The sequence below is a fragment of the Podarcis vaucheri genome (genome assembly GCF_965113315.1).
Source record: "Podarcis vaucheri genome assembly, chromosome: 10".
Taxonomy (NCBI): domain Eukaryota; kingdom Metazoa; phylum Chordata; class Lepidosauria; order Squamata; family Lacertidae; genus Podarcis; species Podarcis vaucheri.
This window is the reverse complement of record NC_138748.1, coordinates 17,435,282-17,460,992: the sequence shown is the minus strand read 5'-3', so window position 1 is coordinate 17,460,992 and position 25,711 is coordinate 17,435,282. Positions and strand designations below refer to the sequence as shown.

The 25,711-nt window shown below is 42.9% G+C and overlaps 1 protein-coding gene and 1 long non-coding RNA gene across 14 annotated transcripts in view; one reads left to right on the top strand and one right to left on the bottom strand.

Annotated features, from left to right (window-relative positions):
- The window catches only part of CADPS2 (calcium dependent secretion activator 2), a 367,142-nt gene that overhangs the window by 108,293 nt on the left and 233,138 nt on the right, over positions 1-25,711 (bottom strand). For all 13 annotated transcript variants that reach the window (XM_082239470.1, XM_082239476.1, XM_082239475.1 and 10 more), the window contains exons 10-13: positions 23,849-23,957; positions 23,375-23,575; positions 18,361-18,497; positions 14,260-14,447 (exon numbers count right to left, since the gene is read on the bottom strand). In XM_082239470.1, the coding sequence (XP_082095596.1) occupies positions 14,260-14,447; positions 18,361-18,497; positions 23,375-23,575; positions 23,849-23,957 (635 nt within the window). The remainder of the gene's footprint in view (positions 1-14,259; positions 14,448-18,360; positions 18,498-23,374; positions 23,576-23,848; positions 23,958-25,711) is intronic.
- LOC309541781 overlaps positions 21,770-25,711 on the top strand; it is a 575,734-nt gene continuing 571,792 nt past the window's right edge. The window contains exon 1 of the long non-coding RNA XR_014223926.1: positions 21,770-22,145. This is a non-coding gene — a long non-coding RNA (uncharacterized lncRNA). The remainder of the gene's footprint in view (positions 22,146-25,711) is intronic.

The following is a 25,711-nucleotide window of genomic DNA, read 5'->3' as shown; positions in this document are numbered from 1 at the left end:
TTAATCCACAGCGCCACCTGTGTCTCTGCAAAGTGAGATCTAAACCAAGGTTAGTCCTTTCCAGCACACACCCTTACCTAAGATACAACCAGGTATTCTCCTGCAGCATACATCAGTGACAAAAAGAGTATTATATAGCTGATATCGTCCGTGTTATTTATAACTTAACTATCAAAAATATCAGGAAAGATTTAAGCAAATATTAGCTGGACATTTTAGCTCTCAAGAACTGAACGTGATCGCTTGGTCATGACACGATTTGCTGCACCAATAGGCACACAGCCGGCTTCTCTCTTCTCTTGAATAAATTCTACTTGTGACCTGTCAGGTGAGGAAGCCCAACGTGCTTTTCATCTTTAAAGATAAATTTCAAGGACAGCAATTTCATCAGACACCGCCAAGATGTGTACATCACTCTTTTCTTTCATAAATGCAATGTGAAAGAAGAAGGAACTTCACTCCTCCCTTGCAGCGAATGCCACGACACCGTTACCTCGGCGTTCTGACAGATGGAACGTGCTGAGATACAGGTAAAATCCTCCGTCTGATTTGACTGTCAGGAGAAATTGCATTCTGCAGCGAGAAAGGAAATACTTCTGTCATGTTAAACTTCACTGCAGCGTGTCACACGTGTGACAGCCGAGCGCCAGGGGTCCTGATAGTGACAAGTGAGAAAGGTGAGCCAGGATAATGTCACCATCTGTTAACCTGCCGTAAGAGGAGAATTGCTACATGCACATGGGAGACCTCACAGCCCGTCATGTCTCTACCTGACTTTGCTGTCGTACAAAACTCTGCTGACAACACCTAGGATTTTCAAAGAGCTTGTTAGATCCATTTTCACTGACTATGCGGTGACCTGTACCTCAGAATAGTAAAAGTGAACAATACCCCCCCCAAAAAAATCGTGTATGGTTTGAAACAAAGACAACTCCATCAGGAACAAGGCAATTTGTCTTCCCTTGTCTAAGCTTGTAGGGAATAAAGATTTAAAATTATTTTTCCACTGAGAGGTGGCAGTAAGGCAGGTCTTGAGACCCTTGCTATGATATCTTTTCTGCTTCTTAAAGGGTACGGTCCCTAAGGAAGGAAGTGCACCTCTCTGGAATAGCAGCGATTCATGGTGAGATCACAGTCTGACCTGGATACTTCCAGCTGAGAAATGCTGAAAAAAACAAGAGCTTCTCACTACATTCCTTTTTTCCATCTTTTAGGTCCTCAATAAAGGTGTAAACTGCAGAGTTTAAATGCCGCTCCTCACATTTTAAAATGAGGCATAAGTAGAAGCATTAAGAACCAGCAATGGACTGGGGATATTTTCAAATACTACTGCACCAGAAAATGCCATGAAAATGAGTCTAAGGTCATGACTAGCATTCAGCTTCCTGAGAAACCTTAAATCCTTCGTATTTCCCACCTCACCCCTTTCCTCCTTTTACCAGAAAGTGCTTTTCAGCAGGCTTCCTTAGCATAAGTGCAGATTAAACAGGAGCTGAAAGTCAGGTGTAAAGTGAGCCTAAATTCTGCTTCCTGATTTTCAGGAAGAAAGCTTTTCCTTTGCCACTGAGGATCACAAGCTACTATGTTTTCTTAGATTCCAAAGTCTGCACTGAGATAGCAGCTGGGGCAAACGACATAAATTCTGTATCTGCAAAGATAAACAGATATCTCCGAGCCTGCCTAAAGTTTTTCTACCACAGCCCAAACACAAGTGGTGTTGATTTTCCCTACTTTCAAATATCTAAAGGGTATCGCCAAGCTTTTCTACTGTTTCCTTTCCCTCCCTTCTGGAAGACCTCTTCCTAGTACTAATCTAGTTCCCAGAGAAGCATAGGAACTTCGTATGGGTGGCATATAGACAGTATTTAAGCCAAGAAAGTTGTTCGCCCCATTCCTGTGTTATCATTACCAACACTTAAAATAACAGTACACAGCAACCAGGAGAGGTAACAAATCAAAGGGAATGCAAATTGCTAAGTGACTTAATCTTCCCTGCTACAAAAAACCAACTGATAGAAAACAGTCCGAAATACATTCATCTGACATCCTTTCTTTTTTTTGCTGCAGTCTCCAATGACCCACAGGACAGAGAATAATTCACTGAAGGGGCAACGGGAAGCAAAGTGAAAACCAGCGCAGACTAGGGTTTCGAAGACACTCAAGATTGCAAAACATCAAAGAGAACAAGATACACCAATGTCCCTCCTTCAGAACTGCCACTGACACAAACTATTGAGAAATGAGACTTTTTTTTAAGACTCTGCGTCCATTGGCAAACATTGCAACAGTAAAAATAAATACTTCCAGCTGAAAACCTATTAAACAGCAAGGCAGATATGTCACTAGTACAACAATGCTCTGCCATGGCTTAGTGCCTTCACAAGAGGCCCAGCTTCTTCTCTGGAAAGGCAATTCTCCATCTTCTGACATTTGTGTTCCCAAAGTCTGTGAAATATCTTACAGAGTTCATCTTTTGCAGATTCCGCCCCCCGCAAGAAAGGAAAACTTTAAGAACAATAAAGGGCGAAGCTACAACGCTGGTGGTAAGAGGCTTGATTTGGTTCCCGTGAGATGGCATTCGCTTTGATTATCTGTTTGACGAAAGTTCAGTGCATCAGCTTCCATCCAAGAGAGGGAGTGAGACGCCAACCTCGGAAGCAGGCCGGGCATCTGTCAATTCAACCTGCTTCTCAGCAGGGAGAAAAAGTCACTTTGCACTTCATGTATTTCCCACCAACATCATTTCAGAAAGAGAGGGACAAAATGGGAAGTCTCAGCGTGAGAACTAGATACAAGATGAGATGATGAAGAAGAAAACAATAGCTCCTTTTCTGTATTTTGTACCTTCACTTAACCTCCACTGCTACTGTTTAGATTGCCACGTCTATAGTCTATTTACATAATTAGCCCACTGCATGCATATTTCAAATATATAAATCTAGGGCTAAGGACAGCAGCGACGAGCAACATTAGCACCTCTAAACAGTGATTTTGTCTTGGGAACACTATGCAAGGAAAGGCATGAGCTGAGAGGGAGGGGCACATTTCCCAGAACTCATTATAAATCACAGGCCTTGTTTTCGCAGATTTTAGTCACTGATGGACGAGAGCTGCAAAGAGTTCATTTTGTGGTCTGTGTGCTGTCTTCATCCTACATGGACATGATTTGGCCAAGTTAGTGATGTCAACGAGGAGCCATATCTGGTTTCCTCTGTAACATCGTGACATCTATGATGTAAGCCCTTCATTGGCTGAGTTCACCTGAGGAAGAATGGAACAGGGTGGGGAATGGCTATCAAATGGAAAATGGAAGGGTGAAAGAGCAGCTGTGAACAGTGGCAAATGAATGATCATGAAAAAAGAAGGGGGGAGCCCATTTTCAGGCCTAGTCTACGGCAGCGATGGCAGTAAAATTATGCTTTTCTGCCACAACTACATTAGCAGTGCCATTCAGCAGTTATTTTGGGGAAGGTATGGTAGATTCTTCCTGCCAACCTAGCAGTTCAAAAGCACGTCAAAGTGCAAGTAGATAAATAGGTACCGCTCCGGCGGGAAGGTAAACGGCGTTTTCGTGCGCTGCTCTTGTTTGCCAGAAGCAGCTTAGTCATGCTGGCCACATGACCCGGAAGCTGTCTGAGGACAAACGCCAGCTCCCTTGGCCTGTAAAGAGAGATGAGCGCTGCAACCCTCCCAGAGTCATCCATGACTGGACTTAGCGGTCAGGGGTCCCTTTATCTTATGATAGATTCTAGAATGCAAGGGGTTATAGATCAACCCTTGGTGATCTTGTGATGACAATTTTGCAGAACACTGACAAAATCACCTTTAATCATTCTGGCATGGTCTCCACACTAAGGGCAGGATCTGTGGGGATGCTTCTCCAGTTTTGATGAATGAGTTTCATATTGTTCAATTTGAAAAGTGTGGAAAAGTTGCTTGGAGGGATGATGCCAACCATCTGGACCGGACCTGTGTCCATCCTGGTTGGTAAGAGCTGGCCCGATGTGCTGTGGTGATCATAAATGCTTTCTTGCAGGAGGGCTGTGTCCCTGTATCCTCAAAGGAAGTGGTTGTGAGACCTTTATGAAAGACCTCATCTTCGTATCCCACTATCCTAGACAATCATTGGCTAGTCTCCAACTTTTCCTTTTTGAAGAAGCTCCTACAGCAGATTGTGGCAACTCAACTCTGGGATTTCTTGGATGAAGTAGAGTTATCTGGGATCTTTCCTGTCTGGTTTCAGGCCTGCTTTTGTGGCTAAAACACAATCGGTAGTCTTTGAGGGTGACTACTGTGGCGGTGGCAGGGGCAGTTCCTCTTGATTCTGCTGGATCTCTCTGTGACATTTGCTATCATCACCCATGGTATCTTCCTGACATGCTTGAATAGTATGGGACTGTGGGGGCACAATTATACAGTGGCTGAATAGTAAAATAATAAAGGTGAATGCCATCTCACAGGAATAAAATCAGTCAAATAGTCTCAAAAGGTGATCCTGAAAGATCAAGTACTGATTGGCTACCAGGACAAAGTAATCACTTAAGACAAAGTCCCCTGGAAGTCCCAGGAGATACAATTCTAGTTGAAGACTAGGGATGACACATTTATCCACTCCGTTACCTGAATTTGGGCCTGTTCTCTTATCATCTCAAGCAGTTAGGCTTTATCTCTGATATTTATGCCTTGAACCTCTGCCTTGTTTTTTACCGCATATATTGTTTTCCACTTGGAACTTGTGGGGGCTGATTCTGCACTTTTGGGCACCAGACTGGTCGCCTCTTTCTCATTCAATTCTCATACCCACTTGTCTGTTTTTTTGACCCAATTCCCTTCATACACAATATATGCTTGGTCTTTCATCTGGTTAGTTTAACTTAAAATATTCCCTGGTTTTTCATCTTGACCCCCTTTCACCACATTCTCGTCTCTGTCTGTAACATTGCGATTGCAAGCCTTAAGGTCAGGGCAATGTGATTTTTTCCAATTACTGCTGTATAGCATCTAGTAGCTTTAGACACTTGTAAAATAAAAGAGGATGACAATCTGCCTATGCATGTGGAAGCTGTGGTTCAAAACAACTGCAGACAAATGCGGTACAACAATCGCCCCATTTCCTTGCACCACTCATGTTATTGCAAGGTACTCCATTTTAATTTTTAAAAGCTATCTGCCACTGCTAGCAAGAGCAATTTAGTTTGTCTTTTTTGAAGTGTGGCTGTAGAGTTAATGTATAACTACAATGCAGCAGAAAAATTAAAACAGAGGGCAGGGAGAAGATACAGGGAGCTTCTTCATAGCATCTTATGCAAAAAGATTGTCCACCACACACTGTGAGAAAAACTGGCATTAAAAACAAACATTAATTACCTGCTGTATGAAGTGGAAACATGGCACTCCTATGCACTCGGCTTCTGAAAGGCAACATGCCTTATATGGTCTTCGCCAAGCTGGTAATAGGGATGTGATGGCCCTCTTAAGAACAGAACACACTGCTCATCTAGCACAGCCAAACCATTTCACCATTGGGCCTTTAAGATGTCTTTGTCTCCATGTTGATGTCTTTCTCCTTGTCAAGCCTGACTTAGGAAAAGTATGATTGGTACTCACCTGAAGTATAGATCTCTGATTGGCATCATGAGGTCACTAGATTGGGTTCTGGCTCCACCCTGGTCACAAGGCAGGAGAAAAAACTCTTCGGGAAAATGGGAGGCTCTCCCTCATTTTTGCAGCCAAACTCCAACAGTCGATGTCACAAATGGTAAAAGCCCACTTTCTCCTAATACATTCACAACATCAGCTGCCCAAAGAGCATGAGAACATGCAGTAATAAATGAGGCATGTTGTAGTCCATGTTAGGGTGTGGGCTCCAGTGACCTCATGATGCCATCAGAGTTCTACAGTTCAGGTGAGTACCAACCGTACTATCTCCTACTGGCACAATGGGGTCACTGGATTGGGATGTACCAGAGCTTACCCAGTTAGGGTGGACCCCAACTGTAGACTAGGTTACTGTGGCAGGGCTTGCGCCTAAAGGAAGCCTCAGCAGATGAATGCAAACCAATCATATAGTGCCTTGTAAAGGTGCTAGGGGATATCCCAGTGGCAACCCTACAAATATCTCCAATGGGGCGTTAGTGGAGAAAGCTGCTGAGGAACACACATCTATGGGGATGTTAGAGCATGACAGCCCTCTGCTTGAGGATCCTGGAAGTGAGAAGAACGGTGGCAGCTGCTGGGTGGCCCAGTTCATGAAGAGGTCCACCACGAAGAGCCCGTAGCAGTTCTGAAGCTGAGAGAAGATCGGATGATGCAGCATCTACTCCCCATAGATCTAGTTTGGTTTGACTCAGCCAGTCTAACTGGGTGCTGGATTCTCCTGAAATATGTTCAGTGGAAAATCACTCGTAGCTGAGTAAGACTGTCTTCCATAAATACGGTTTTAACAATGAGTCTGTAAGTGACAGTGGAGGCCAATTCTGGATTCCACAGTGGGGGCATTGGTTTCTGGGCGGGAGTTGATCAAGTTGTGGATTTGCCAAGCGTGCCTTCCTCTTAGCACGTTTCTCCCTTGCATCCTGAGTTTGAGTGTCTTCAAAGCCCATGACACCTTTGGTAAAGACTGTTCTACAATTGGAGCGCTCGCAGGCCAGTGTTTCACAGTTGACAGTGTTTATGCTACTGTACATTTTTTAAGATTTGCCTTGAGAGATTCTTTAAACCTCTTTTGTTGACCACCAGCATGACGCTTTCCATTTTTAAGTTTGCAATAGAGTAGTTTCTTTGGAAGACGATCATCAGGCAACCACACAACATGACCAGTCCAACGAAGCTGATGTTGAAGAATCATTGCTTCAACACTGGTGATCTTTGCTTCTTCCAGTACACTATTAGTTCACCTGTCTTCCCAAGTGATGTGTAAAATTTTTTGGAGACACTGTTGATGGAATCTTTCCAGGAGTTAGAGATGGCGTTCATAAGTGGTCCATGTTTCACAAGCATACAGTAAGGTTGGTAGTACAATAGCTTTGTAAGCAAGCATTTTGGCTTCTCTGAGAATGTCCCAGTCCTCAAACTTTCTGCACTTCAGTCGGGAGAAAGCCGCACTCGCAGAGCTCAGGCGATGCTGGATTTTGGCACCAATGTTGGCCCTTGTGGAAAGATAACTGCCTAGGTAGGAGAAGTGATCAACATTTTCCAATGTTACACCACTGAGTTGGATTTGTGGCACTGCAGAGGGGTTATTTTGTACTTGTTGGTGCAGCAACCTGGTTTTTTGGATGCTGAGTGATAGGCCAAGCTTTTCGTAAGCTTCTGCAAAGATATTTAGGGTGGTTTGGAGGTCATCCTTTGAGTGTGCACAGACTACGTTGTCATCAGCATACTGAAGCTCTATGACGGAAGTTACGGGAATTTTTTTTCGGACTGTAGGAGGACATGGAGAGGCCATTATTAGGTGGGTTTTCTGTTGGTTGATGATGAAGGCATGGGCTTTGAAGGATGGCATAGTGATTTCTAGATGATGGCGTGCTTCTTCTTGTGTTGGGGGATGAAGGATTAGATTTTCTAGGTAAGGATAGGTGTGAATGCCCAGAAAGGGGAGCACCAGGGCAACTATAATCTTGCTGAAAATGTGGGTGAATCAAGTGTATAGTTTGCCAAGTATATATATGAGATATATATCCCATTTTCCTCAATTGCCTGTTGTCTGTTGGGGTTGGAACAAATCTGGTGGAAGTTTGTAGCTCTGGTAGCACTTTAGCCTCTTTTGGGGGAACGGGGTCATCAGAGTGAGAGATGCTCAAGACTTGCAACAATGGGCATCCTGGAACAGGTGGTCAGAGGTCTGTTCCTCTAGCATGGATCCATCACTCCACTTCCCTTCTTCAGTTACAACGAAGGAGAAGGAGCCTGTACTCAGGGATGGCTTCTTTAATTTGCTGAATAATTTATGGTGACAGAGGTCCCCCTGTGGGCACTGCTGGTCTTGGATGTGTTGGGAGAGAGGTTGGTTTCCTAGGGGATTGAGATAGAAGAAGCAGCCTCCGGAAACCCCACAAATTCATCCTCATCTGAGGTGGTGGAATGAAAAGCCTGTGTCAGGGTTGGGTGGCTGTCCTCTGAATCCCTTCCCAAGGGAGTGCCAATAGTGGCTGGGTCTGCTGTGGGTCACTGAGGAAGGGAAGGGCCTTGTGGTGACCTAACTGCTATTGCAGGAGATGCTTTAGAAGCTTCCATGTGTTTCTGCTTCTGTTTAGCCTTGTGGGCTACTGGGAGGTCTACACCACGAAAAGCCGCTGGCTGCTGAGGTGGTTCCATGCTCAGCCATGCAAAGGGTTTGCAGGCAGCAGGCCAACTGGATGCCGAGAGATCAGGCTGCAGCAACAGGAAGCGTTGATGTGGCCTCTGATACCCACAGGTCTTCTTAGCATGCTCCGTAAGTGCCAAAGGCGGGAACCATGGCTTCCATCAAGACATGCTGTCCTAGAGTGGCTTCTCTGGGAAGGCTTCAGGATTTGGAGAAGGAAAGTCAAAAGGAGAAGGGCAAAACTAGCCTGAGTAAAAGCAGGAGCCAATCATGATGGGACTGCATCGTTCAGGCAGGAGCAACAAAACAAAACAAAACAAAACAAAACAACCTGACTGGGAGCCGCCCACTTCCCCAGAGAGTTTTTTCTCCTGCCTCATGAGCAGGGTGGAGCCAGAGCTCAACCCAGTGACTCCATGATGCCAGCAGAAGATCCACAGCTGCAATCCTACATGTGCTTACTTGGGAGGAAGCCTCAGTGAGCTCCATGGAGCTTACTTCTGAGAAAACATACATAGGATTACACAGCACGATGTATAATCACAGATATCAGCCTAGAACTCTGACCTATCCTGCTTTGTCTGTGAAATTCCTTTTCTCCCCCTTTGTAATGCTGTAGATGAATTGAGTGGATGTTATTATCTGTGTGTGAGCAAAATTCCGAGTGAGAGCTACTGTTTCTGTCCTTGACTTACCTTTCTTCTCTCTCCCTTTCTTCCCATTTCTTTTTCTCTTATTTCAGTATCTTAATACCAGCTGGAGCCTCTCTTTACAACGCCATTCTATTCTTTTATTTCTAAAACACTCATAATGCCTCACAAATACAGCGGCTTGAATAGGAGGAATACATACAGAGTGGTGGAGGAGGATGTGCTCTCTCAGATATTTCAACGTCCTGCGTGCACTGATGTCCTTCACTCGCGTTAATAAATAAAAGAAAATACTTCTACCTTCCTTTTGAATTATTGAAATAAGTTTGGGCAATTATAGGACACACTGTGCTAAACATTAGCACCAAAAGGTTCAAAACCAGACAATAAATAAGGCTAGGGAAGTAGTCGCATGCAGTCAGGCTTCCACGCGAAAATTTCTATGAATGTGTCAGGCAGCTCAAGAGTTGGCATGGAAAGTAGGCTTTCATTGTAACCAGTAAAGGCCTTGAGATTTTGTACAAAAAAGAGAGGGGAAGAAAAGAAAAGCCCATCCCCATCCACTGAACAAAATAGTATTAATGAAAGAGGCTGAAAGCTAGCCCATCATATTCTTGTAAGAAACTCATCTTTGCAAGGATGTCCTCTCTTGTCCTTGTCAATTTCAGTCCCAACTATAGAAGGCAATCAAGACCGAGACCTTGATGACAGAGGCAGCCTTTTGAACACCACGAGACAGGCTCGTTTGCTTTGTGTAAGCTGGCCATCTATCCTTCAGGTTTATTTATATATTGCTTCAAACATGTATTACTTATCTTTGTTTTCCTGAAGATCAGAGTAAAATACACGCAACTAAAGGAGCAATGGAAGCCGGGAGGTTAATTTTTTGCATAGTCTTATTAAATTCTCCATGTATAAGTGTGATCAGAGGAAGGCTCATGAAAAATAGGTCTTATAAAAACAAGATAGTGGAGTCACTGGACCCCCCTTTTTTGCAGGGGGTAAATCTACATGCATGCTGAAAGTGATCACCCCAGAAGCTCAGGGAGGAGGGAGAACATATTTTGTCAAGAAGCTCTGGCTCATGACTGAATAAGGCCTGAATGGTTGCTTTAAGGGTGGAGATGTTTTTTGTCAGGTGTGGAAATGATGACAAGGCCTTAGTTTCTGAGCACATTTCAAAGTGTTAGTGCTGACCTTAAAGCCCTAAACGGCCTCGGCCCAGTATACCTCAGGGAGCGTCTCCACCCCCATCGTTCCGTCCGGACACTGAGGTCCAGCTCCAATGACCTTCTGGCGGTTCCCTCCCTGCGAGAAGTGAGGTTACAGGGAACCAGGGAGAGGGCCTTCTTGGTAGTGGCACCTGTCCTGTGGAACGTCCTCCCATCAGATGTCAAGGAAATAAACAACTATCTGACTTTTAGAAGACATCTGAAGGGAAGTTTTTAATGTTTGATGTTTTATCCTATTTTTAATATTTTGTTGGAAGCCACCCAGAGTGGCTGGGGAAACCCTGGCAGACGGGTGGGGTATAAATAATAATAATAATAATTTATTATTATTATTATTATTATTATTATTATTATTATTATTAGTTGAGCTAAGACAAAACACCCTTGTGAATAAGATATGAGAAGAGTTGCTCATGTGGCCAGCAGCTCATGTGACCTCTATCGGTCCCCCTATATTTGACATAAATATGGAACTTACTTGTCATTGATTTAATATCTGATTGTCCCCACTTGTTTGTTTTGTTTTTTATTAATATTGTTCTGTATATTTTACTTTTATGAACCCTAAACCTGATGTAAAAACATTTTTTTAAAAGTTATTAAATAATAAAGAAATAAAAAAAAATGAAGAGAGACTTGGTGACTTTTCTTGCATTTTGAAATGTGATTACATCTTTTCTTTCCATCTGGTGACTCTCTTCCCCCCTTCTCACTCTTGCTGTTTTCCTCCCTGTTCTGTCTTCTTTTCAGATGGATGTAAGACTAGAAACTACCTAGAAAGTGCACCGAACAATTTTTCTTCCTCCGGTTTAATACAGAGATGCCTAGTTTGTTTGAGAAAGCTGTTGGCAGGAGAGGTGAAGATGAATCGTTGGTGAAGACTAGAGTGGTGATCTAGTTTCCCTACAGCAAATAAATTAAAATGGTCAGAGTTGTATAAAAGCAGAGTAATTTCCTGTTTGGAGAAAGGAGTCCCTATAGGTAAACTTTTGAAGAGATCCTTTGGTCTTCTTAATCTCTGGAGTTCTGGTTAATCCCACCTCCACTGAACTGGATTCTGCAGGTTTAACAGGAGATTATGGAATCCTCTTATATGTTTTCCCCTTGTGTATGGCCATTTTGTATTTTTATACTGGTGTTTGTTGCTATTTTTATTTAGTTTTTCAATCAGCTTTGGACACCAGTGGATAAATCAGGAATTTTATGTCAAATGTTTTACTTTAGAACTATTTTAGACTCCATTCTAGTTTGGGTCCTATAATGCTGCTTCTTTATTTGGGTACAATTATTGTTGAGCACTTGATTTATTTATTTTTTTAAAAAAGCTTCCTTTAATCAGGAAGTTGCTGAAAATGCTTGGGAAAATGGAAATGCAAGCCAGGGTGGCAACCAAGTGCTTTTGCCTTCAGTTGGAAAGGAGTTGCATTGACAGGGAGAGCAGGAGACCTTGACAATTAGCAATCATTTCACAAAGAGGCCAGGGCTGTCTATATGAGCACTGTATCAGTGCAGAGGAAACCTATGAAAAACATTTAACAATCAAAGCTACTCCATTTGTAAGTCAGGCATATGGACAAGAATGGGAGGACATCAAAGGGAACAGACAATTGTTGAGCTTGTGTCCAAGGTGGCAAAAAAAGAAGTAGTTGTATAAGATACAAGAGATCATAAAGTCAAGGACAGAGAAATAGGCTGCCTAAAAAAAACAAAAACTAAAAAAAACAAAAACAAAACACTAACATTGAGCCAAATTTCATAAGTTGGTGTACTCATGAATTCTTTCTTTTTCCTAAAACTGAGTTGGATCTTTAAATGACTACCATGTAACTTGGCATATGAGTAAAATTATCTGTGCCATAAAACCTTAATCCCATCCCAAACCACCAGTCAAAAGAGTGCACCCATGGACTAGAATTTTCTCTCTCTCACTGTTGCAAAAATATAGACTGAAAGCTGGATTATCCACCATTTTTTAAACCTACAATTGTAGAAAAGCTAACTGAATATATTATCAAAGCAGAACACCTTTATTGCAGCAGTGAGGTCATTATCCTGTTGTTGTTGATGATGCTGTTGTTGTTGATGCTGTTGTTGTTGTTAGCATCTATTTGTCTTGAGAGAGAATGGAGTGCACCTGCAGGGGTGCAGTCACACTATTGTATTAGCAGAACTGAAATTACCTCTCTGGTGTGCAAGCCTGGGCAGTGTGTATGGAGGTCCTGGACTGTGCAGACAACAAGACCCCTCTCTTGGCTTTGATGTGGTCCAACGGAAATCATAGCAATACATTTGGCACCAGATTGGCTGGAGGAGTTGCCAGAAGAAGGCCTACAAGGTGCCATCCAACCATCTTAGGGACACCACTCCTTTTCGTCTCCCAAAGATGACGTACAAGGCAGCAGAGATTTAGGGCAAGAGTTTTCCTCCTCTTAGATGAGCTCCCTTTCCTGGTGGCAAGCCCCATCTGCCCTTCACTTCCCTCTGTGGCATGTGCTGAAACCGTCTTCTTCACCATTGGACCCGCTATTGATCTTGTCCACTCAATCCACTGAAGCCTGTCTTCACACACAGGGGAAGTCCCTAACTCACTGAACTTTGAGGCCCATTGGCTACTCTCACCTGGTTTAGCTGGCAAGTCAAAGCCGTTCCCGGGGTGTGGCCGCTGTTGCATGCTGACAGCTTCTAGGAGCTACTTGTGAGAGCTGAGTGCAGGATGGGGACCAAAGGTGGGCAAACTACTTCAGAAGGAACAGAACATGTCCCCCCAGAAGTACTTACTTTCTTTCTTTTTCTCTTTCTTTGACAATCACTCACAGCCGAATAAGATTGCCTTCCATGAATATGGTTTTGACAGTGTGTCCTTAAGTTGGTTTGGAGGCCAATTCTGGATCCACATGTCCTTCCACAGTGGGGACATACGTTTCCGGGCAGGAGTTGATCACGGTGAGGATTTGCCAAACGTGCCTTCCCCTTAGCTCGTTTCTCCCTTTCGTTCTGAGTTTCTGCTTCTTCAGAGTCCATGACGCCTTTGGTAGAGGCTATTTTCCAATTGAAGTGCTCATAGGCCAATGTTTCCCAGTTGTTGGTGTTTATTTTTCTAAAGATTTGAGAGCATCTTTAAACCTCTTTTGTTGTCCACCAACATTATGCTTTCCATTCTTAAGTTGGGAATAGAGTAGTTGCTTTGGAAGAGAATATGCAGAGCTAGCAAGATTATCAGCAAGGTTCTGAGAAGTTACCAGAAGTGTGGTGTAGTGGTTAAGAGCGGTAGTCTCATAATCTGGGAAACCGGATTCGCGTCTCCGCTCCTCCACATGCAGCTGCTGGGTGACCTTGGGCCAGTCACACTTCTTTGAAGTCTCTCAGCCCCACTCACCTCACAGAGTGTTTGTTGTGGAGGAGGAAGGGAAAGGAGATTGTTAGCCGCTTTGAGACTCCTGAAGGGGAGTGAAAGGTGAGATATCAAATCCAAACTCTTCTTCTTCTCTTCAATATCGAGAGCAATTCATTGGAACCTATGATAGCCGTTTTCCCAGACATCTTATGCATGGTAGATACTGACAGAGATTTTTAGACCCAGGCATAGGCCAATGATAGAAGTTCACACCAGCACCCAGAGGTCATCACTGGGTCCCACAAGTGTTCTTCATTTGCAGTGGACATCTATGGGTCACTAGAAAGCAGGGTCTTCCTAGACGGCATTACATTTCTCCTAAATAACTGGTACATTGTTCCCCACTCCTTCATGCGTTTACAAAATATGCACCTCTACTTTTTATGCTACAATGCATATAAAGACATGTAACAAACATCTGCTGTGTTTGGTAAGAAATAGCCCTCCAAAGTAGATCTTTCAGAATGCCTGCATATTTTCAAGTGAGGTTCACTTTGATACAAAAATGTTCTACTGCACTTCAGAACACACACAGACCGTTTGCAAGAACTGAACTCTTGATGCTCGTTCATTCCTCTGCTACACTGTGTGTGGGTGAAGCTAAGTCTAAATACATCACTCCCCTCTCCTTTCCACATAGCCTAATGACTTTCCTGGCAAGTCTGCATATTAAAATACCTGTTGCCGTGAACATGAGAAGCACAAAAGGCAAAGCTGTAATGGAGCAAGGTTGGGTCAATGACAGCGCCATTCTCCGAGTGTTCCATCAATTCATTCAGATAGCACAAATGGCGGTGACAGCCCCTCACACCATAACGAGCGCAGTATTCGTCCAACACAAAGACTTGGCCCGGGCTAAACCAACCCTGTAAGAGATGGGAAGGGGGAATGTGTTGCGTCATTAAATCTGGACTGTTCTTTTATGCACTGTTTTCAAATATTTTCAGAGAGAAAGAACAGAAAACTACAGTTTTTCATGCAATATACAGTGGTGCCTCGCAAGACGAAAAGAATCCGTTCTGTGATTCTCTTCGTCTAGCGTTTTTTTCGTCTTGCGAAGCAAGCCCATTGACGGATTAGCGGATTAGCGCTATTAGCGGCTTTTAGCGGCTTATCTGCTGATCGGATCAGCTGATAAGCGGCTGAGCGCCTTAGAAAAAGGGGGGGAGGAAAAAAACCAGCAGGAACTCGCAAGACATTGTTGTCTTGCGAAGCAAGCCCATAGGAAATTCATTTTGCGAAGCACCTCCAAAACGGAAAACTCTTTCGTCTAGCAAGTTTTCCGTCTTGCGAGGCATTCGTCTTGCGGGGCACCACTGTACAGTGGAACCTCGGTTTTCAAACATAATACATTCCGGAAGACTGTTCGAGTTCCAAAACGTTCAAAAATAAAAAACTCAATACAGAAGCCTCAAAACAGAAAAAATTAATACAGAAAACTCAACCAGGAAGCTGCCTCAGAAGTTCAACTTACGAGGCGCATTTGAAAACGGAAGCATTTACATCCAAGTTTGTGGCGTTCTGAGTTCCGAAATGTTCATCAACGAAAAATATAACGGTTCCATTGTATTTTTAATCAATGTGATTTGTTGTTAGCTCCAAAATCGACAGTGTCGTGAACAATTTTTTGGCAGGGAGAGGAGGAGGGAAGAGAGGCATCGCAAACAGAAATGGATTAAGATGTTCAAAGTTATTTCCTGCAATATTCCCAATTCTTCCTGAGGAAGGAAGGTTAGAGGTTTCTCATGTTGCTTTCAGGAAAAATAACAAATATGAATGACTTAGAATCATCTCATGAGAGAAAAGACACACAGCAAAAGGGAAGTTTAACTGCTCAGGAGAAGAGTCTAAATTGGGAGATATCACCAAGGTTGTGCCCAGTCAGCTTCCAATATTTTAAAAGGAAAGTATCCTCCCCGCAGAAACCCCTCACACCCAAAATGCCCCAGTGCTGACAACCAGACCTGCCAGTTATTACATCTAGACTGTACATTCTACAATGGTCTCAAAGTGTCTAGGCTTGCCATCGCCTTTCTCTCAAGGAGCAGGCGTCTTTTAATTTCGTGACTGCTGTCACCAGTATGAAGCATGTTATTAGAGATCAAAGATCACAGGAGCCTCTTCCATTGAATTTCATTCAGAATTGCTAGCTACGTTCTTCTCTTAAGGCCAGCTGAGATCACGTAGTAAACTTTAACTAGAAGGCTGACGGCATTTAGGTGGGCCAATGCAGATTCAGCAGTACAGTGGTACCTCGGGTTACATACACTTCAGGTTATAGACTCCGCTAACCCAGAAATAGTACCTCGGCTTAAGAACTTTGCTTCAGGATGAGAACAGAAATCGCACGGCAGCGGGATGCCCCATTAGCTAAAGTGGTGCTTCAGGTTAAGAACAGTTTCAGGTTAAGAACGGACCTCTGGAACGAATTAAGTGTGTAACCAGAGGTACCACTGTAGTTTAGTTGTAGATAATTTTAGCCTCTCAAGCCCTATTGGGTCACCACAACTTAAGAACCTCATTTTCAGAGGCGAGGAATTACCACCCACAGTCTTTCTTTGGAAAATGCAATGGTACTCTGAATGACTTTACGCAGAACATATTAGGTTACTGACGACTGCATGCCTATTAGGATAATAAGAATCTGCACATCTATATATTAATGTATGGTAATGTAACAGTATGATTTTTTTTTCTTTTTCATTCTCACTCACTTTTTCTTTCCTCCCTCCCCCTCACTCAGTCTTTTAATAAATGAAGTTCTCTAAATAAAATATTAATAAAAATAGTAACCAGTGAGCAACTTACTAATTTGACAGAGCAGGGAGTGAGAAGACTAGCTGGAGATATGAGAGGCATCTAGAGACTTCACATTCCCCAGAACAGCGCATAAACTCCATGACTGCACACTTCCATGACTTTGCTCATTCAGGGAATAGTTTCCAGGTTCACATCTAATATGTTTTATTTTTATTTATTTTTATTATTTTTGATATTTTATTTATTTATTTATACTTTTCAAGTTTACACATTTCACTAATTTTACAATCATTCTTTCCCCCTCTTTCTGCGGTTCCTTAAATTGGCTTTTAATATCTTCTGCATATCCAAAGCAATTTGCTCATTTATTCATCTTCTTTAAATATATACTCTTACAAAACTGCAATAATCCTGACAATGTTTTTATCTGTTTATAATTTATCTGTAAATATTCAATAAACCATTTCCATTCTTTTATTTAAAAAAATAGTTATCTTGATTTCTCATTCTTCCTGCAAGTTTCGCCATTTCGGCATATTCCGTAAGTTTTTGTATCCATTCTTCCTTTGCTGGGACTGCTGCTTCTTTCCATTTTGGGGCAAGTAACATTCTCACACCTAATATGTTTTAATTCAAGGGATATCTAAAAATGTTGAACATAAACTCTCCAAACATGGTGTTTGTATCAGAAAGAAAAGGTAAATGTAAAGGAACCCCTGACCATTAAGTCCAGTCGTAACCGACTCTGGGGTTGCGGCGCTCATCTTGCTTTATTGGCCGAGGGAGGTGGCATATATCTTCCAGGTCATGTGGCCAGCATGAGTAAGCCGCTTCTGGCGAACCAGAGCAGTGCACAGAAACGCTGTTTACCTTCCCACTGGAGTGGTACCTATTTATCTACTTGCACTTTGACGTGCTTTCAAACTGCTAGGTTGGCAGGAGCAGGGACCGCGCAACTGGAGCTCACCATGTTGCGGCGATTCGAACCGCCAACCTTCTGATCGGCAAGTCCTAGGCTCTGTGGTTTAACCCACAGCGTCATCAGAAAACATGTACATAATAGTGGCATGTTTGCCAGGGAGCCAGGATAGGCGATGATCAGCATGAGCTTGGGTTCTTTGGTGAAAAATTACATCTTGGAATCAAGAACTACCATAGATAATCAGAATAAAAAATCCCCACAGCAGAGTTTACACTTCAGTTAATGAACTAGACCTCATATCGCATTAATTTATGTGCAACTGAGAAGGCATTTTACAAGTTACTCCTAACCTCCACTTTCCCCATAAGTGGGATCATTCTTGTTGTGTAAGCAAAACAAGCCAGTCAGCCAAGGCAAAGATTGATCAGTAGATAAGGAAGGATAGAGCATGAATGTTGTTTAATTTTTCATGATTATGCATCCTTGCGATTGCAGCCTCCACTCCTCAAATGCTCTATGCTTTCTTTTGAAAGTGGAAAAAAGTGAAATTACAGAATACCCCTAGAGCGGTAAGTAATTTATCCAGGATTTAAGCCTACAAAGCTAACCTTGACTCAGCTGAATACAAGCACAATAAATCTATTTGCCTTTCTCCCCCTGTGGTTTTGATTCTATTCTTTGGATTTCTTTTTCCTTCCCAGTCCATGAAAGAGGAGAGAATTACAAGATAGATGACATAATGCTTGACATCTGGCGAGCTAGATTTGTACCTTAAAATGCCTGTACAGGTGTTAGCAAATCCTACCACAGAGGGTTCCATATTTATTAAAGCCTTCTGTTTTTATTCAGCCCTCCCTAGAGGAGCTGATAAACCACGGTTCAGAGTCAGTTTGAGTCTATTCTCTTCTCTATTGAGTGGCACAGCAGTAGTCTTCAAGTGTATAATTTTCAAATTTGAAGCCAATCGATTGAAATCCTTTATCCCAACCTCACGCACAGTTATTAAATGAGTCTGGAAGAAAAGACCACTTTGCAACAACTATTTCTCACTTTTTTCTCTCTCTCCCCACTTCTTTTATTCCAGCCTTTTTACTCACCAAACAAGAATAGGAATCATTCAATCGGTGATCCAAGGTCTTACTCTGAAGTACTCTAAAGAGTGCAGCATGGTCAAACTTGCAAGGATTAGCAGAAATAAACTCATCCATGCCATGTTTCTGAGCGCGATCTGCATCTGATCATAGGGAGGAGAATGAATGTATGGATATAGATTATTCCGCTTTAAGACAGGCTTTAAATTTAATTCAATAACAGCCTCATTCAAGTTTCATCTGCTCTTTCATGCCTCGCCAAACCCCTCCTGGATAAATACCTATCACAATAAAATCTAAGCAAACGGCAATGGTTTAAACATAGCAATGGATAAACAGGCAGCAGACAGTCCCCTTTTCATATAGTATGAACATTACCCCTACATAGACTTGAGACAGACTTAACAATCCATTCTGATATTTTTCAGAAAGGATGTCTACTCTAACTGCTTCTAGAAAGCTTGTAAAATATTGGAACAACAGACTTTCTTTCTGGAGTGCCTGTTTTCACAAGGTAGTAAGTGCAACAGAGATCTTGTACATTAAAAAAACCCTCACTCTATAAAGTTTTGAGGAGGCCTCAGCTTATGGGCATTACAAAGATGCTCATCAAAGACCAAAGCAGCAAGCAAACATGGCTTCAAGGCCATTTCTCAAATGGCAAACTGGAGCAGAAATGAACACACAGGCTTGAACGAGGTCATTTCCAGCCTTTTCCTCTTTACATGCGGCTTTTAATGAAACAAATATAATGCAGTAATGGGATAGAGTGCCTTCAACCTTCCAGGATTGAGTAACAAAACAGGGAGCAATTTTTGTGTGTGTAAATTATAGACAACGTACCATCTTAAATGGCATTTCAACCAGAGATCCGGACTTATTGTTGCTCACAGATTGCGTCTTTCAACGCCTTTGAACCCCGCGGGTTTGTCAAAAGACAAGCTCTGGTGATTGCATTCATTAATGGTATGTTTTGTCAAAATCCTGAATGCGAGTTGTCCACCAAGTATGGACGGAAAAAGCCTTACAGTGACCAAAAGGACTAGTTATGCATTAGCACATTAGCTCACTTGGATTCCATAGACAACATTGGGGGTGAATAGTTTGCTATCAACTCAAAAATTGACTTAACCCTTACAATAAGGTCTCCGCTCCCTCTTTGTTCGTTTAATTTCAAATATGGGTCTTTTTATGTTCGTTACTGGAAAAGATGCATCCTAAATGTACTTTTGACAAAACTGCATAGTACAAACCTAAAATTTCTATAGAAAAGGAGACAAAAGTTTATTGATTAAACCCAATTATAGAGTTGGGTTCATAATAAAACTCCATATTGATCTGTGGGCATGATGCTAACATAATCAGTCACATTTAGAAATTTAGCCCCAGATCATATTGATCCATGTCAAGTCCAACTTTCAGCTGTATTTGCAGATGGAAGAATTATTTAATTCAAGCTGAAGGATCTGCAGTATCACGTCCTGAAAAGATGCACAAACTAATTCATATCACTTGGCTCTGCATTGTCAAAGCAAGAGTCACATCCATGTGACAGATTTCACCAAGGTGGATGTAGCAAATAAACAGTGTGACAGTACATTGATGATTTAAGGTACGAGATGATCATCTGCAGAAACAGTAGTATATTTTTCCAGCGTTTACGAAGCAACACCATGAATGATTAAACACCCTTTAAGCTGCAATCCTGTGCACAGTTAAATCCCATTGAAGTCATAACATGAACGTACAGATAAGTGAAAGGTAGATTACACCCCAAAGGGATCACCACTAGTTCAAGGACAAACAGAGTTCACTTTGTATATAATTTACATGTCTTAACCAACAATAGATAATATCAAAACACCAAAACAAAATGGGAATTGGTATTAAATTGCATGGCATTTTATTTCCTGAAATCACATGGCACTAATGAAACATTTTGAACAGCTCATTACTAAAACTCTCCTCATTTTCAAACAATACTAAGAAGGATTTTTTTTTTTTTTACAATTCTTAGTATTGTTCATTGCATAAAATTAAGCAACTATTATCCGATGGCTCAGAAAAGCATGGTTTTGTCTTTTGTTTCTCATGCATAAGAGCTCAAGACAGAAATTTCCAAAGCATTCGTAGCCTTGGTCTTTCAATACCATTCTTTTCATTATATAGTCTTTCAAAAACAGAAAAATGAAAATTAGTTTATGTATCTTTTTGGAAATGTATTGCTGCAGCACAATGAAGGCATCAACTCCTTGTTAATATGGTCCCCTGCATATGTAATGCAGTTACATCAACCTAAATTGATTCCACGTTGTTGTGGCAGCCTATGACTAATACGATAAAATGAGGTTAAGCTGAATAAATATAGCAAGAATAAATATAATAGGAATAATTTCCTAAGGAGAAGAAAAAGCACCCAATCCGCAGTCAGGGGTCGCAATGGGCATTGTTCAACAAAAGCCATAACTTGCATGGTGTCTGTATGTTTTTATGATAGATAACAGAGTATTTTTTTAATAACCCACTTTTTATTTCTCTCAGTGGTCTTGGTGATGGAAATGGAGCAGAGGATCACCCACCAAAATAATCCCATCAGCTGCTGACACTCTTAACAATGGAAAACCAGCAAGAGTGAGAGGGGCTGTCTGCTTGACTCTACCACAGACAAACTTGGCCCTCCAGATGTTTTGAGACTACAGTTCCTATCACCCCTGACCACTGGCCGAGTTTGCCTATGCCTGCTCTACCATCCCTTGTAATAAACCATGAAGTAGCAGCTTAGACTGAAAGATGAGTAAGCGTAGGAGGTAACTTTATGAGATATCAACCACTGACAGGGATCCTGGAGGTCAATAACTGCTAAGTGATACCTTTGGTTCTTGCAATACCAGGCGTTTGGCTACTGTACTGCACTCCCGGGTGTGAATGACTCTTCCCATAATTTTATCCCAGAAGACCACAGCCAGGATCAAAACCCTTTTATGCTAAACCTGCAGAATCTTAACAATGTCACTATAGAGAGCCCCTTTGGTCTGGATCTCTATGGCTCGCTACATAAGGGAATGGAAGCAGAAGGGGATATTTGTCAAGGACTGCCAGGCATCAGGGAATCCGATCCCTCCACAGTAGGCTGCCAGGAATACAGACAAGGAAGCTCTTACCAATGTCTTTCATTCAATATTCACACAGAGAGGCTTAGAAAAGCAGCCACTTGGAGTAATGGCACTGCCACCCCCTTCTCTCCTCAATCATCAACAGCACCACCCACCTTACGGTGGCTGCTGAGGGCCATTTGCCTACGAGCCCTTACTTTCAATGCTTGCCGGGTTCTGGGAGAAAAGGGTCTGTCAGCCAGCTGCTCTGGCTCTGCCTCCTCCTCCTCCTCCTTCTCTCCCATTATTTCCCAACGTTGCTCTTCATCTACCTCTGAGCCGTGACCTCCTCAAGCCACTGTTGTAAATCTATACTGTCTTCCTCTTCTCTGGAAAGTTTAGGAGGGGGAGACGGTCTCCACTATTCATCCTCTGCCCAGTCCCTGACACGGACATGACAAGGGTCCCATCACAAACATATCTCCTGTCTTTTCCACTGGCTGTATCGTTAAGGATGTGGGTTAATGGAGAAAGAGGCCTATTTTCATGGTTCTGGTTCACGGGCAGTCAAAGTCCTGGCTGGGGATGTCAGGACTGGGGGCAAGATAGCGGGGTGGGAGCAGGAACGGGAGTCCAGAAGCCAGGAGTCAGGAAGCCAAGAGTCCGAGGGTCAGAGAGCCGGGAGTCATGAAGCCAAGGGTCCGAGGATCAAGAAGGAAGGAGTCACAAAGTCAAGAGTCCAAGGAGCAAGGAGCAAAGGAGCCGAACGCAGCAAGGCAGGAAATGTGTTGCTGTGGCAAAGAGCCAAAGGGAAATGCTGACCTTATATCCCATCCTGGCTCTTGCCCCCAGGTGCATTGAGTTACCAATTGGCCTCACCTGTGCAGCCACGCCTTGCCTCTTCAGAACAAACTTAGGAAAGCCCCAGTTCTGCAAATACTTACTAGTCACAGGGCCTGGCTCCTGCACGCACTCCTGACACCTATCATCCAATCCCAAGGAGCATTGCTTTTCCATTTCAAATTTATTGTCACCATTACAATCCCCAAAAGAAAGGAGGTCATCTCAGACGGACACTAGGACAAGGGTGCTCTTGTGGATGGAATGGCAGCTTTTGCTTTCCTCTCTGGTTCTCTCCCTGGCAAAAGGGTTATTTGCAATCATAGAACTGTAGAGTTGGAAGGGGAGCCAAGGATCATCAAGTCCAACTCTCTGCAATCTCAACTAAAGCATCCATGACAGGTGGCCATCCAACTTCTGCTTAAAAACCTCCAAGGAAGGACAGCCCATCAACTTCCGAGGGAGCCTGGTTCCACTGATGAACAGCTCTTACTATCAGAAAGTCCTTCCTGGTGTTGAATCAGAATTTCCTTCCTTGCAACTTGAATCCATTGGTTCGGGTCCTAGCCTCCAGAGCAGGAGAAAACAAGCTCCACATGACAGCCCTTTAGATATCATTATCTCCTCTCAGTCGCCTCTTTACCAGGCTAAACATACTCCATTCCCTCAAACACTCCTCATAAGGCTTAGTTTCCAGACCCTCAATCATCCTCAGATGCAGTTCTGGCTGGGAGCTTTTTGCCATCGCTTCAGCCGCTGCCTTTGTGCAGATGTTGCACAGCTGCTGAGCAATGCAAAGTCCCAGATCAAAAATATGCATTACAATATAGAACCACTGGGAAAAAAACCAACCACAACCCTCACCACAACACTTTTTTTTATTTATTTAAGGAAATACTGTTTCCATGGAAATCTGCATTTGAACTCTAAAAGTATCAGCTGTACATTTTCAAAGGTAGCGCAAGCGTGGTAATGAGCTGCAATCAGGCATTTCATGACACAAGCTGTCGGGAAAGATCAAGTTCCAATACTGATTAATGACAGTAATGAAGTCCTAAAAGTAAAAAACAAAAACAAAACAAACTTACTCTGCAACACATCTGCCTGCATGTTGCTTCCTTTTGGGTTCATCTTCTGGGCTTGGCTTGCAGGAATGGGCTTATAGGACTGACCTGTTGCTCTATACATTGCCTGAACCCAGAGGATTCTATCTTGCTCGTCGTCACTGGCAAATATCACCGTGTCACCTTCTTTGACTGCATTAAAGAACATCTGACCACCCTGGAGACCTGCAAAATCAATCAGTCATAGTCTCCGATTCCAATATGACTTTCATTCCAATATGATCAAGGTTGGAACATAAAAAGGAACCAGGCCACAGAATGCCACAAATATTTGCTATCTAGGGGCTTTACAGAAAGCTTCTCCTGCCTGCCCCTCTTTCTGTGACCCTTAGCTAGTTTTACTTTGCAATTGAAGAATTTTTGTTTTTGTTTAGCTACATGAGATCATTTGCAAGAACAGTTGAATAAATAACGAATAAGCATCACACAGCAAAATACCTGCATGAGGCGCTGTATAGTCCACTGTGTATCCTTCGAGCTGCATTAACTCCTGGGGCTCAGATTTCTTCTCTCTGTAGCTGCACATTGCAAATGTGTACTGGCTAACCTGAGTTTAAAAAGAAGTTGGATTGGATACAGTTCATGACGTCGTATTGTACTGCAACTTGCAGAAGACTGGTAAGATACCTCACCCAACTCCCTGGTGTGTTGCAGATAAGCTACCCACTGCTTATCTAGTTACAAATCACTTTCCACATAGCTGAGAAGGAATAGACTCTTCCAATTGTAGAGTTGGAAGGGACCCCAAGAGTCTTTCAGTCCAACCCCCTGCAATGCAGGAATCTCAACCAAAGCCTCCATGACAGATGGCCATCCAACCTCTACTTAAAAACCTCCAAGGAAGGAGAGTCCACCACATCTCGTGGGAGTCTGTTCCACTGTCAAACAGATCTTGGTGTCAGAAAGGTCCCTCCCCCCCGATGTTTAGTTGGAATCTCCCTTCTTGCAACTGGAATCCATTGGCTTGGATCCTAGCCCCTGGAGAAGAAAACAAGCTTTCTCCATCCTCCATGTGATAGCCCTTGAAATATTTGAAGATGGCTATCATGAAGATGTCCTATTACTTTCACATGGACAGCCTGAAATGGACTCAACGCATCAGAGCAAAGCTACGGTTTAGTCTTTCAATGACAAATGCATTTTGGCACTGGGGATAATAGATAATGCTACCAATCTCTTTGCAACATTAAGACTGTAGTGATATCAAATTGATTTAATTTTATAAATAAAAAGGATGAATTTTGAATGAGCCGAAGTAATATTTAAAGAAATACCCATTTTTTAAAATGACAAAAATTGGGCCACTCTGATCTGTGAGATGGTCACCCATGTTGTCCTTCTCTTTCTGCTAACATGTACCGTATAACTGTTTCTTGTCTTTGGGGAGATGGACTTCTCATTTTATCTGGTGGGATGGGGGTGAACTGAGAGAGGATATTTATTTGCCAGGTATGGCAAGGAAGTGACTTATCACCATTAGCTATAAATGGGAGGGCGTGGGCTGAGGCTGAGAGAAAAAGGGTGTTCCTCTGTGAAAAGCTAAGAAAAATAAGTGTGTAAAGAACTACAACTACCATCACCTACAAAACAGCAACTTTGGAAAATGATCACAGCTCAAAGTTGGAGTTAACTCCTCATTAGCAAAAATGGGATCTCCACAGACTTGGCTGAGTGTCGGGCCTCATGGACACAGCAACTCATTCCTGGTGGTATTACTTTGTGAAAATCAGTTGCTAAGACTGAAAGTCCCCACCTCCTCACAGCAGTCTAAGTCCTCTCCTCTCCAGGGCTTTTCCTGGAGACAGTGCCTTCATGCATCCAACCTCTCCTTCACCCTTTTCACCCCTCTTCTGGTTCTGGGAGAGGAGAGCTTGTCTTAGCAAGAGGGGAAAACACCTATGACTCTCCACCAGCCTTACTCATCTCTTGACCTCACGCACCTGATTCAGCTTCTCCCTCTGATTCTTGACTTCTCTCAGACTCTCCCAGCTCACTGAGCCCTGATACCTCTTCAGCTTCCAACACCTCCTCTTCCTGGTCTTCTCCCTCTGACCACTCATTGTTGTCCCACCAGTTCCCAGGCTCTGAAACGTCTTCCCTGCGTGGTTCCTCAGCTGGTTCCTCCCACCACTCCTCTGCGTCCAACCAGTCCATGACAAATGTTGAGTTGCAGCTGAGATCACCATTCCATGTACCCCAACCCATAAACCCTTTCTAGATTGTGCTGCTTTCCACTACCAAGCAGGAGAGAAGTCCTTTAGGTGCGCATGCCAGGAGTTGAACCTGGAACCTTATCCTTAC